At 37.4% G+C, this 14,186-nt stretch overlaps 1 protein-coding gene across 1 annotated transcript; it reads left to right on the plus strand.

Moving 5' to 3' along the window:
• Window positions 1-1,232: 1,232 nt before the first annotated feature.
• LOC306860479 (laforin-like) lies at window positions 1,233-13,710 on the plus strand (the record flags this gene model as incomplete). Its single annotated transcript, XM_079402215.1, has 3 exons — window positions 1,233-1,406; window positions 13,093-13,333; window positions 13,427-13,710. The coding sequence occupies 3 exons, from the start codon at window positions 1,233-1,235 to the stop codon at window positions 13,708-13,710; spliced, it is 699 nt and encodes a 232-aa protein (XP_079258341.1).
• Window positions 13,711-14,186: the final 476 nt, after the last annotated feature.

Raw genomic sequence — 14,186 nt, forward strand, 5'->3', positions numbered from 1 at the left:
TCATTTAGATCCCTACTGTTGTATAATGAAGATGGAATAAGAGTGTTTATTGTATTTAACATTAGTGCAATGGTAAAAGATTATGCAAAATAATTCATTGACCTAGAGTAGATCAGAAATGTTTGAATAAAAAGTGAATTATTTATTCAAACATTAAAACATATGTCCTCCAAAATACATTAAAATGCTTTTGGGGGGGGGGGGAGCTTAAAGTTAAAGATATCAAGGTGGTAGACTATAACTGTCCTGACATCATAAGTCTCTTTGTGAAATAAGCAGTTTATTAAAAAAAAGACATATCCGTCTGCTAAACCATAATCAGTAAGGTCAGCTGTTCCTTAAAAATAAATTACATCTATATATCTATATCTATAACACTCTCTCTCTCTCTCTCTCTCTCTCTCTCTATATATATATATATATATATGTATATGTATGATGTATCATGTATTGGATAAAACTATAGTGTCTATGTCTAATCATCATTATCCAAGAAAATGTTATAATATGCTTTTTCAATAAGATGAAGTAGGTAGAAAAACATGAGTTCTGCTGTATTTTTATGGTTTTAGGTGATATAAGAACATTTACAGCTATTCTTAACCAACGACTGAAAGAAAAAGCACATGAGGCATGGTATACATCACTTTTGGAAAATAAGTTAAATATATATTCACAATGCCAATCTTATTTGATACAAGAGAGCTACATTGCGTCTGTGTATAATACAGTCACAAGCCTCCCGGTTTTCCTCCAAAATATCTTAAATTGTGTTCCGAGGACAAACAAAGCTTTTACAGGTTTGAAACAGCATGGGAGTGGAGTATCCCTTTAACTAGTTGCTAATTAGCATGCTTATTATTGCCATATTGGCTGTTTATTAGTACTTATAAAGTACATATTCTGCAATCTGCATGATCTTATTCTACATCCCTAATCCTACCCAACACCTAAACTTCACAACTACCGCACTAACTATTAATAAGCAGCAAATTAGGAGTTTATTGAGGGAAAAGTCGTAGTTAATAGTGAATAAGTGTTCCCTATTCTAAAGTGTTACCGTTTTTTTTTTTTTTAATAGCTAGAATTGGACCTTAAATTATAGTGTGACCTAACAACTAAAAACTAGATTTTTACAAGAATTTCCTTTTCATTGTATAATTTATTCTAGTTTGTCATTGATCCATGTGTAAATGATTGAGATGATTGTGTAAATGACTGATAATTGTTTGATGTATGGGCCACATCATGACAGGCGCTGTGTGTATGATGACAGTAACATGGTGGACGGGGTATACTGCCATCCGATTGGTCACGAAGAGACGGGCCACACAGATGAGATGAAACACACTACCAACTTTTACTTCAGCATAGCGGGACAGCAAGCCATCCACTTCTCTCAGTATGTGTGAATGAATTTCCCATCCATCATGAGTTTTAATGTGAAGTCACATATACCTTTGCTTGGCAAAATTCATATAAGAAATCCAGTCATTCCTGTACATTCTGTGTGGAATTGTGCACGAGGGGAAAGTTCGCTGCTCAGATTTCTCTTATACTTAAGTTGGTCACACAGATTTGTTATATTGACAAACAGAAAGCTGCTTGGTTTGAAACTTACTTCTGTTTGAGCAGTGTTAAGCTATTGACATTAGACTTTTTTGCACATGGAATTTAGCTGATCATTTTCCAATGCCATCGTACATTTTGCGTGTGCTATGTCATTCTGGTTTCTCTCACTCTTAAGGTGTAAAGTGACCAACTTTAAAGAAAAAGAAATTAAAATTTGCTAAAAAAATTACTCACCTTCACACAATCCAAGATATAAATGAGTTTGTTTCTTGATCAGAACACACAAGTTAAAGTGGCTTAACATTGGATTTGTTTCTTACAAACGTGCAGATTTTTACTTTACAAGATGTTAACTGATGGACTGGAGTGGTGTGCATTACTTGTGGATTATGGTGATGTTTCTATCAGCAGTTTGGTCTATCATTCTGACGGCACCCATTCACTGCAGAGGATCCATTGATGAGCAAGTGATGCAATGCTACATTTCTCCAAATCTGTTCTGATCAAGAAACAAACTCATCTACATGTTGGATGGCCTGATGGGGACTATTTTTAGGTAAACTAGTCCTTTAACACAATCAAAATCTGCATGGGAACATTCCTATGGGATTCCAATTGGAACGACTGGATTTAACCCATGAAATGTCACAGAGCTACTGTAAATGTGACCACACCTTTAGTTTTATTAAGCTCTTATGGGATTTATCAGTGAACACAGGATATCACACACGTTCTACAATAACTGCTCAGTTCTAGAAGAAGAGAGTGTGGGTTGATGTTCTTTCGTTTGCCTAAAAATCAAAACTATAAAAGCCTTTCTTTTGTGAAACAGAAAAGAAATATAGCAGAATGTTCAAACTGCTCTTTTACATACCATTCATGAATGAATGAATGGTGATCATAGTTGTCTGGAACACTGTATTGGCCAATCAGCATTCAGAACCACTGACAGTCCCCCCAGAGCAGGGGTGTTCAGTCCAGCTCCTGGAGGGCCACCATCCTGCAAAGTTCAGATCCAACACACCTGCTTGTGGAGTCATCCTCTTGACCTTAATTAGCTGGTTCATGTGTGTTTAATTAGGGCTGGAGCTAACCTTGACAGGAAGGTGGCCCTCCAGGAGCAGGATTGGACACCCCTGATATAGAGCAAAGTGAAGTGTCTTGATCAAGGGCACAATGCTGATAACAGACCTTAATATGAATCGCTTTATATTAAGGATTACCAGCCCAGAACATGAGTCACTAAGCTACCGCTATCCTATTATGCTCAGAGATACACATCAGAAACCCCCTTTTTTCTTTTATCTCTCTGTCTCCGTCTCTCTCTAAATTAAAACAGTATGCTTTTTTATTAGTTTTATGTTCTGAAAACTGTGTGAGTGTAATTTTATTACACTGTAAAATTAATAAGGCACTTGTATCAGAGAGTTTCTCAAAAATTGAGCTCCTAATAATTTCATTCACTGTCATGCTTTAGTAGCATTTTTAACAAATGCCAGTTCCCACTTTTGTAGCAGTGTTTAAGAGAAGGATCACTATTACTATTATTACTTTTGTACTGTGGACTTTAAATTTTTCCTTGTCAGTGTTTTTTTTTTCTTTGTTGTTTTTTTTTTTGGTTTTGTTTTTTAGCCACCGTTACTGCATTTTTAATCATTTTCACAAAACTGTCATGGCCCTCAGAATATTTTGTTGTATGAATAATTGAACATGCTGTATGTCAAAAGTAAGAACAGAGTCTCTGCATTTAAATGAAACCATTTTATTCTAGCTTCATGCATTTGTCAACACATGAATGTGTGGGTAAGATTAATTAAAAAAGCAACATTTTGAAGAAAAAGCTGAGAAAATCGTGTTTTTGTCAAAGTCTACAGCTGTGTCCTGAAGTTAAGCATGCACTTCGAAGGCTGCAGACTACAGGAGTGGTAATCGGGAAACCCTGGAGGCGCAATTAGGAAATTCTGCACCTCTAGGGGTTCCCGATTTCCACTCCTGTCGCAGAGCTACAGTGCGAGAGGAGAGCTGCTATCCTGACAGGATAGGTGGAGCCAGAATTGCTCTTTTTTGTTTTTATGTTTTACGTCATAATGGAGGAGATGGTGGGAATGTTTCACAGATGGCGGCGCCAGTGATGCACCTTAGGCTTAGCCAAGACAGAAGCCAGGTAAGTTACATTGGTTTGCTGCATCCTTAATTGCTGGATTACAACTTTAAATGCAGGTATTGGCTTGGAATTTACTTGAATAATGTAAAATAAAAAAAAAATAAAAAATACACACACACACACACAGCAGTTCAAATGCTGACTGATATCTTACAAAAGTGCAATTTTATATAGTTTATTATCTTAAGCGTAAAACTAAAACCGTGAATAAAACAATTTATAAAAAAAAAATAAGAGTATTGTACAGCGCAATGTTCAGCGGCAGCTGTCACAGCTGAACAGTGCTCTGTATGACTGGTCCAAGTCCTTCAGATGCAGCCTGTAGTTCAGACACAGCTGTAGTTAGCAACAATTTGTTAATATTCTGACCATAAATGTTAAATTTCATTTTCAAAATAATCAGTGGTGGATTAACATTTATGTTGTTTTTCTGATGTTAAACCTAAATTATGTTGTAAATACTTTGAGTAATGGATAGAACAATTTGTTTTAATGTGTAAAATAAATATTTACAGGACAGAAAATAAATGTATAGAAGGATATTTTGTGTAAAAAATTATAAGATGCATTTTAAAAAAAGGAACAATGTACATTACTGTTATTTACAAATGTGAATATGCATAACAAAAAATACAAAATGTACAGAAAGTACTCAGGCTCATTTACAAATAAATTACATAAAAAAATGTATACAACTTATTTCATTTTTAACTTGCATCACAAAAATAAACTACAGAAATTAGGTTGTTTCATTGACAATGTGACATTAAAAAATACATCGAAAAATGTTGATGTACCTATTTTTTCCACTGTTTTCTCTTCTTGAGAGAATGTTTAATAAATAATTTATTTGTTAACCATTCTCCCTGCTCTCCTGTGCTGTTCTCTCCTGTCTCTCTCTGGATTTTGATGAGTGTCACACCCATGGACGTTTTGTTGTGTTTTCATCCCCCATGTGCTCAGTGTGACCCAGTTTTTTCCCCGTGTTTGATTTGATTTGTTAGTTCAACTGTGTCTTGTTTATCATCCTCACCTGTCTGCTCTTCGTTAGCAACCCCATTTTAGTTGGAGTCTGTTCTGTTTGTCTTCCGGTATTGTTGCTGTCGTGTATTTGACTACGTTACCTTGTGTGTTCTCCTGCCGTCTGAATCAACCCCTTGTTGAGGAATAATTAAGGTTCATTGGAAATTCTTCTTCATTGTCGTCTTAGTGCACTCATTATTCACACCGTAGCGTGACCAACCATCTGTGTGGTCTCCATGGGCGTCGTGGCTGGAGGACCCCTTTTCTCTGCCTCCAGCCTCTGAGTCCCAGACTCCGCCTCGACCCTTTGACCTAGAGGCTCCGCCATGGTTCCTAGCTCCCTCATCTCCACCGGTGCCCATCAGTCCACCAGCTCCGCCGGGCTCCCTCGTCCATCCGGCTCCTCCTTGGTCAGTCGTCGACCATCCGCTGCCACGGGCCTCCACTCCTCTGGCTGCAACTCGTCCCTCTGGCTCTGTCAGGCTCCTCCTTCCCTCCGGATCCACCCTGGACTCTGTTTGTCATCCTCCTCCCAGGTGTCCGTCCTCCGTCTCTCCCTTTGTTGTTCCTGTGGTGCAAGGTCACACCCTTCCGGGAGGGGGGGGGGGGTACTGTCACACCCATGGATATTTTGTTGTGTTTTCATCCCCCATGTGCCCAGCGTAACTCGGGTTTTCCCCGTGTTTGATTTGATTAGTTAGTTCACCTGTGTCTTGTTTTTAGTTGGAGTGTTCTGTTTGCTTTTTTCCAGTATTGTTGCTGTCATGTATTTGTGTATGAGACTACGCTACCTTGTGTGTTCTCCTGCCCTGTCTGAATTGACCCCTTGTTGTGGAATAATTAAAGTTCATTGGAAATTCTTCATCATCACCTTCGTGCGCTCATTATTCACACTGTAGTTCCACCAGCTTACCAGCTTTCCACTCACTCCCTCACCTGTCACAGGACACCTGTAATCCTAAAGCAGAGCGAAAAAACCATGCCTGTTAACAACAACAGCACAATGAACTTGTGAAAATGTGTGTATTAACTTGCTTTGTGTTTATTTTGTTATTGTGTTATTAAAACAAGAACATAAACAAGAACATAAATGGAAACACTTATGAAAAATATTAAGGCAGTGGTGCAATCTTAACGTTAGAAAATATGACACAGCATGACATGCATACAAAATACTGAACTGTTCAAGTTTGGTTAAAACATTTGTGAACATATCTTGCATTACAGCACTACAAAAACACAACAAAGTGAAAAATTGCCTTATATAGTGGTTGTCTTATTTTTTGTGAGCGTTGTGTAAAAAAAACCCTGGCTTTTAACACTTGTTTCGCTAGGTATTTGAGTAAATGAAAACACAATACTTGCATTTAAATGTGAATTCCCCCACAGAACTCTCACCCGCCATGTTCTTTGAAAAATTCCATCTTCATCTGCGCGCAAATGATTCTGGGATAGGGTAGGGTGCGAAGTGTCCATCAGATGTACACTTCATTTTCCTGGGAAACAGACGGTGCATTTGAAGTCGCCTTCGAATCGCGGCAGCCTTCGTCGCACCGCGGTGATGCAATCGGCCTTGGAATGCAGTCTTTGGAGGGTGCATCCTGAATTAGGACAGCTTACATTGTGACACTGTGACACAATCACACTTCAAATCCGGTCTTCGAAGTGCGCGCCCTTTGCTTTGGGACATAGCTTACATCTGAATGTGAGAGTCTCTGCATTATCCTGTCCTCTTGTGCATTTTTCTTTTGTGGCAACCAGCCTCGTCGCCTCCTAACAGTGAAAACACGGAAAGTCAGAGTATTCCGTTAATGGCAAGGAAAGATAAAGGCTTATCGAACTTTGTGGCTCATAAAGGAGATGCGAAGAGTAGAGGTTTTCACTCAGGCAGATGATAAAATTATGTCTGTTTGCCTGTGCAGAATTTTCAAATCTGATTGTAAGGTCAGGTGCACTAAAATATTTTGAAGTTTGAAAATGGCTTTACATTGATTTTATATTGATAAGAAACCACATAGTAACCAACAAAAACCCTATTAACCTAGATTACAAAACAAAGAAAGAAACAAAGATTCCTCATAATTCAGAAACACAAGCAGACACAAAAGTCCTATTAAAAAGGAAAACTTCTGAATCAAAGTAAAGTGTCTCAGTGAACAACAGATTAAAGATAAATTCAATTTAACTTGAAGCATTTGCCAACTCTTAAATCCACAGATAGTAACATCTAATTACCCAGAAGCATTTGATTTTTTTCTTTCTTTTTTCCTCTCTTTTTAATTGTGTGTGTGGTTTCAACAGCACTCTGTAATTAGCTCAATGACTCTAAATCTCTCAACTTCTTTGGCAATGAGCTTTAAGTGCTTGTTTCATTTGACCTGTGACCTTGTTCTAACGGCAAAATTTGAAAGTGGAGGTGGATAAAAAAAAGTCTGGGTCATTGAGTCTGGTGTAGGGGAATCCATTAGAGTAATGGCAGATTTACACTGTCAAAGAGGCTGGTGTAACTCCAAGAGGGCAGAGATGTTATGTCTTCTTAAGACAGAATGCACAGTCATCTCAATAAAGAGTAAAAATTGTGGAAAACACAGCAAGACTTTAATCAGATGTGTCAGTATCAGTACTTCCTAAAAGGAAAAGTTCACCAAAAAAACATTTACTCACCCTTGTGTCCCAAACCTGTATGGCCTTCTCTGCTCTGTTTAAACACAAAAGATGTTTAGCAGAATATCTAAACTTTTCTTCTAGTCATTTAAGAGCTTTAAGTGACAAACAGATTTAATTAAATTACTCAGATTTGAAATCACAATTAGGCCATTTTTTATTTTTATTTTCAATTATTGCTGGGAAGAAAATTAAACAAAAATTATTTACAAAATGTGCATATTCTGTCAAAAAAATTATAAATTAAACAGAAAGCAGATGTTTAATGACTGAAATTAGATTCAGGGTACAGGTCAATTGAAATCACAATAATAAAGCCGTGTGCCAGCATGAACAATCTGGCAAATCCAGTGACTGTTGGACACACAGTCATCCAGTAGTCATCCAGATCTAATGCCCATGAGTTCACTTGCCTATCCTGTCATTAATAATGACAAAAGTATTTAACTTGCTCTCCTCTCTTGTAAATAAATAAATAAATAAAAAAGACAAAAAAAAGTGCACTTTACCATATTTCTGAACAATATACACTATATTGCCAAAAGTATTGGCACCCCCTTCTAATGAACAGGTTTGACTACTTTAGTAATTTCCATGAGAGCAAATCTTAATGTTTAAGCATATAATGATATTCTAGGGAATTGTGTGCTTCTAATTTTATTGCAACAGTTTGGACAGGACCCTTTTCTATTCTAACATGACAGTGTCTCTGTGTATAAGGCAAGATTCAAAAACAAATGATTGATTCATTTCGTGTGGAAGAAATTAACAGGTCTGCAGAAAGCAAAATCCTAATCTCAGTTGAACTCCTCTGGTGTGACTTTAAATGCAAACCTTGAGCCGAAAACTCATCACCAAACACCAATGATTTGTACATACACTATATGGACAAAAGTATTGGAACACCCCCTTCTTTAGAACAGAAGAAGGCACTTCCAAAACTGTGGCAACAAAGATGGAAGCATAAAGCATAATCTCTGTTGCAACAGTTTTGAAAGTGTCTAAAATGGCTGTACCCATATACAAATCATTGGTGTTTGGTGATGAGTTTTCGGCTCAAGATCTGCATTTAAAGTCACACCAGAGGTGTTCAGCTGGGATCAGGACTAGGCTTTCTGCAGACCAGTCAAGTTCTTTCACACTGACTCAATCAATCATTTCTTTCTGAACCGTGTTTTATACACAGAGGCACTGTCATGTTAGAATAGAAAAGGGTTCTGTCCAAACTGTTATTCCTATAAAATTAAAAACACACAATTCCATAGAAAATCTTTATATGCTTAAACATTAAGATTTGTACTCATGGAAATGACTAAAGTAGTCAAACCTGTTCATTAGAAGGGGGTGCCAATACTTTTGGCAATACAGTGTACTTCAAAAGAATGTATACTTTAGCAAACTAAATCTAATGTTTGGACACTTAATTGCATGTTAATAAAAAATGTATTAAGGTTAAAAATTATATTAAAAGCTATTGGCTGAAATTGAGTGGTTTTTGATCCATTTACCTGTACATCTTTACATGTAATATGTTATTAATATGCAAATTGAGATACATTTGTATATACAGTGGGTAAAATAAGTATTGAACACGTCACCATTTTTCTCAGTAAATACATTTCTAAAGGTGCTGTTGACATGAAATGTTCACCAAATGTCGGTAACAATCCAAGTAATATACATACAAAGAAAGCAAAACAAATAAGTTCAGAAATTAAGTTCTGTGTAATAAAATAGAATGACACAGCGAAAAAAGCACTGAACGCATGAAGAAAGGGAGGTGCAAAAAGGCATGGAAAGCCAAGACACCAGCTTAAATCTATCAGTAATTAGAAAGCAATCCTGCCCCTTGTCAGTGGAAATTAATATTAGCTGGTTCTGTCCCAACTGATGGCCTATAAAAAGGTGTCTCATTACCAACGTGTCACACAAGAAACATTTCATGATGGTAAAAGCAAAGAGCTTTCTCAAGACCTTCACAACCTTATTGTTGCAAAACATACTGATGGCATTGGTTACAGAAGGATTTCTATACTTCTGAATGTTCCAGTGAGCACTGTTGGGGCCATAATCCAGAATTGGAAAGAGCTTCATTTCACCATAAACCGGCCACGACCGGGTGCTCCTTGCAAGATTTCTGACAGAGATGTTGAAAAGAATTATCAGAAGAGTTGTCCAAGAGCCAAGGACCACTTGTGGAGAGCTTCAGAAAGACCTGGAATTAGCATGTACAATTGTTTAAAAGAAAACTATAAGTAATGCACTCAACCACCGTGGCCTGTATGCACGCTCACCATGCAAGGCTCTATTGCTGAGGAAAAAGCATGCTGAAGCTCATGTTTGCTGCACAACATTTAGACAAGCCTGTAAAATACTGGGAGAATATAGTCTGGTCAAATGAGGCAAAATGTGTACTCTTTGGATGCCATAATCCACACCATGTTTGGAGGTCAAATGGCACTACACATCACCCCAAAACATCATGGTGTAGCACTGGCAAAATTCATATAATTGAGGGAAGGTGTACCGAGATATTCTTGATAAAAAATCTGCTGCCATCTACCAGGATGATGAAGATGAAATGAGGGTGGGCATCAGTGAGATAATGATCCCAAACACACAGCCAAGGAAACTCTCAATTGGTTTCAGAGAAAGAAAGTAAAGCTGCTAGAATGGGTATCTGGGTGCACTTTTTAACAAGACCGTTTTTACGTACCTTACTGCACGTTTCGCCGCAGTTTCAAAGAGAAATGTCCACTGAGTGGGGCTAAAACACGGGTTCAATACGTAAACCCTGGCACGTTTTTATTATGTAGCTTCAGGTATGTATTGTGGCAGCTCAGAATTCAAATATCCAGGGACCGTCGCCAAAATTTAATGCTCTGTCGTGTCAACCCTAAACCTAGTAGTTACTAGTATCCCCCCCCCCCCCCCCCCCCTCATTAATATTATACTATCGTCAAGTGCAGTTTTTTCTTTGTTTTTGTAATACACATAAAATTGGAAGTAATTAATGTAATTAAATGCATGTCTTTTTCACCAAGGCTTGAAGGAAGGGCTCTGTCATGGACTGTGGATTTACAAAAGCTTCAAAATGACATGACTAAGAACTCAACAGAAAACTGCAAGAGCTAGAAAGCTATTTTTCTATATTTACAATAGATTATGAGTCAATGAGTCCTACTGTTCACTCCCACAGAAGTCTGTCATTGACTCTATAAGAACTGTAATACTCAAAACAGTGTCTGTGTGTATTAATTACAAAGTCTAATTCTCACCAAATGGAGAGTGTAAAATAAACTGTTGTGGTTGAATGTCCCAAGGAAAAATACGAGGACCTTTTAACTCCAGAATCAAGTAGACCTTGTTAGGTCTTTGACCACTCATTAAACACAACCTGTACTTGTCACCTATGCTCAATTAAAATGCACTACACGTGCCCGCTTCTAATGCAGAGCTCAAATACACACACAAACAAGTCATTTACAGAAAAGGAATACATTGCACACAACTCTCACATCGTGTACAGCAGCACCAAAAATCATTTGGACACTTAGGCCACACAGGAAAAATATATACATGTCATTGCCTTTGACATCAAGCCAAGCGTCCTGCCCTGCAGAAGATTTTGGGCAGAGGATAGATCATACTCAATGCTTCAGACCATTAACCTGCAGCAAATGCACTTTCCCTTCCATCATCTCATTTATTCTTTTCCCTCAAAGAGGTATGCGGCAAAAATACATCTCTCACCTGATGTCTCTGACCTTTCTGCCTTCATTCCCCTGGCTGTCAGTCTGTCTCCTCACACCACTAAACACTCATTAGCATTTCCATTATTTGAGTCTGGAGCGCTCACATACACAAGAGGGAGAGACCCCTCCTGACATGAATGTCTCAGAAACAGACACTGAAAATGTACATTTAAAACGATCTCTCTTCTCCTTTCCTTTCCTGACTTGTCTTTTTCTGTTCAAACAGTTGACAGAGTTTACTAAAGACAAAAAAATGATTAAGAGGAGACAGTCTCGAACTAACTTAGAATAGAGAAACACTAGTACTTACAGTCATAGGGATGTCATTTCTACAGGTTCTGATGGGTTAACAGTACAGATACTGTGTTCTTTGTTCTGTGCTGTTGTCTTTACACACATCTTATTATCTAAGGACAGTTTCTTGGAGACGTTAAATTCCATCCATTTGCAACTATTGTAAGGGTCGTAGGTGAGTCATAAATCTAGTGAGGGCAGTTTTCATCTGGGCAGCTTTTGATTCTTCTGTAGGCTTTTCATGGTATGGTCACATGCTTATATTTCTAAACAACCCCTGCAAATACGCCATTTGATATAACATAGGCAATATATTTTCCCTTCAAGGTTGAGCTGCAGCACATCACTGGAACAGAGCAATACATTCTCACAGCACACTGATACAAACTTCTACACAAGTCACTGTCATATAACATATAAAGCAACTACAAAGAAACATAAACGTTAAGCATAAATAAGAGTTAGTGGATACATGTGGTGCGATAGTGACCTTCTTGGCTCTAAAGGTACAGCTGGTTTTAACATGTCTCAGACACCTACCATGAGAACCACAGAATAGTTAAAAGTTCCAACTTATAACACTTTTTCCATAAAATATAACATTTGATTATATAATGATTCAGATTAATAATTTCAAAACAAATACATATTTATTATCTGAAAGTCGGGCTAAATGAGTAAACACTGTTACTACATTCCTGACATCGGTCAGACCCTCAGTCATCTCTCAGATACCAATTACAGAAATTTCTTTTAACATAAAAACTAGAATAGATACGTTGTTTTAAGAAAACTGTGATTACTTATTCATTATATAATAGAAGAGTAGGGGATTGGAAATCTACCCCTTCAGTTTGCAGTCCTAAGAAGAATACGAAGGGTCAGAGGTTTGTTTCAATGGCAAAAGGCACTAAAAATAAATCACTATGCAGTAACACTGTCAGTGCAGCTGTTAAAGGCACATTTTTTTCAATACACTATATGCTTTATGATCTCCCCTATCAAACTGCCACATCTATTTCCCCTCCTTGCTCTAGGGTCTCATGATATAACTATTAAGCACGGGATCATATGTTACACCGGTGGTACATGAGGGAATTTTCCATTGAAGAGTACAATATTGATCAAACCAATTAAAGGTTGAGTCGGTTTAATTGTTTTTTGTTGGGTTTTTTTTTATCTCTGGTCTACCATGCAATAAAAATAATGGAAACGCTTTACTTAAAGCCTTTATGTATAATGCATATTAGAATTAGTCATAATGTGCATTGCAATACATTATATCTTGTCGGCAATAATTATAACCAAATTTAAATTGCATAGTGTAACAATGAATTGATAAGTGTTATAATGTATTAACTGTGGTTACAATTATGCTTGAGATTGTACAATGCACTATAAGGTGCATTACAAGGCATATTTTATGCTACTTTTACAATTATAAATATATTTTATTATATTACTTTTATAATGCACTATACACTATATAAGTAAAGTGTTACCAAAATAATAATTAATTTTTTTTTTTTTTTTACTTCTGCACATTTGACCTCTTCAGTTGTTATATTCAGTACATTTGCCTCCTCTGATGGGCTGTCACTGGTTTGCTTGGTTTCCTCTCTGCCACGTGTCTGGTTGGGCAGCTGCCCTCGACGGGTCGAACATGCAACCCTAAAGCTGAAACAGGAGCTGGGTGTTACAGCAGTGATGAACTTTCAGACAGAATGGGACGTCATAAATAACTCACATGGCTGCCGGCGTGACCTCAGTCAGCCCATGAGCCCAGAGACCATGACACACCTGTACAAAGACTGTGGCCTTTCGTACATCTGGATCCCCACTCCAGACATGAGCACAGAAGGTCAGACATTGATTTGTTTTGATGTGTAGAATACTAACACTAAAAAAGAGCCTCTATTGTTGGATATATATATTGTAATTTTGCCCTCTGCAGGTCGCACACAGATGCTGCTGCAGGCCGTGTTCTTGCTCTATGGACTGCTGGAGAACGGTCACACAGTATATGTTCACTGTAACGCAGGAGTGGGTCGTCCCACTGCGGCCGTGTGTGGACTCCTGATGTATGTGTTAGGCTGGGGATACAGGAAAGTGCAGTACTACCTCACTGCCAGAAGGGCGGCAGTCTATATCGATGAAGAAGCACTGGTGAGGGCCGAAAATGACTTTCATATTAAGTTTGGAAGACTCCGTCCATCTGTCTGCAACCCAGAGACATGAGAACAGTGCCCTCTACTGGATGGGAGCACAAGGGACTTCAGTTTAATAATGTCAAAGCAGTTAACACCATTAAAATAGATTTCAATATTGTCACACATTGATTACTAATAATCCAGTGTTTTTTAAAAAATACCCCAATATGTTAATTGTACACTGCCATTCAAATGTTTAGGATCAGTACGATTTTTAATGTTTTTAAAGAAGTTTCTTCTGCTCATCAAGGCTGTATCTATTTGATCAAAAATACAGAAACAGTCTATAATTTTGTGAAAAATTACTGCAACTTAATATTATTTTAGGACCTATGATTTTCTTTGATAAATTAAAAGTTAAAAATAATAGTGTTTATTCAAAAATTTGTGTTACAATAATAAAAAAAATTGGCGTCGGTAAACTTTTTCTTTTTTTGTTTTTAAAGAAATTAATACTTTTATTCAGCAAGGGTGTGTTATATGGATAAAAAAAAGTGATAGTAA

Source organism: Barbus barbus (genome assembly GCF_936440315.1).
Source record: "Barbus barbus genome assembly, chromosome: 41".
In the NCBI taxonomy this organism is placed as follows: domain Eukaryota; kingdom Metazoa; phylum Chordata; class Actinopteri; order Cypriniformes; family Cyprinidae; genus Barbus; species Barbus barbus.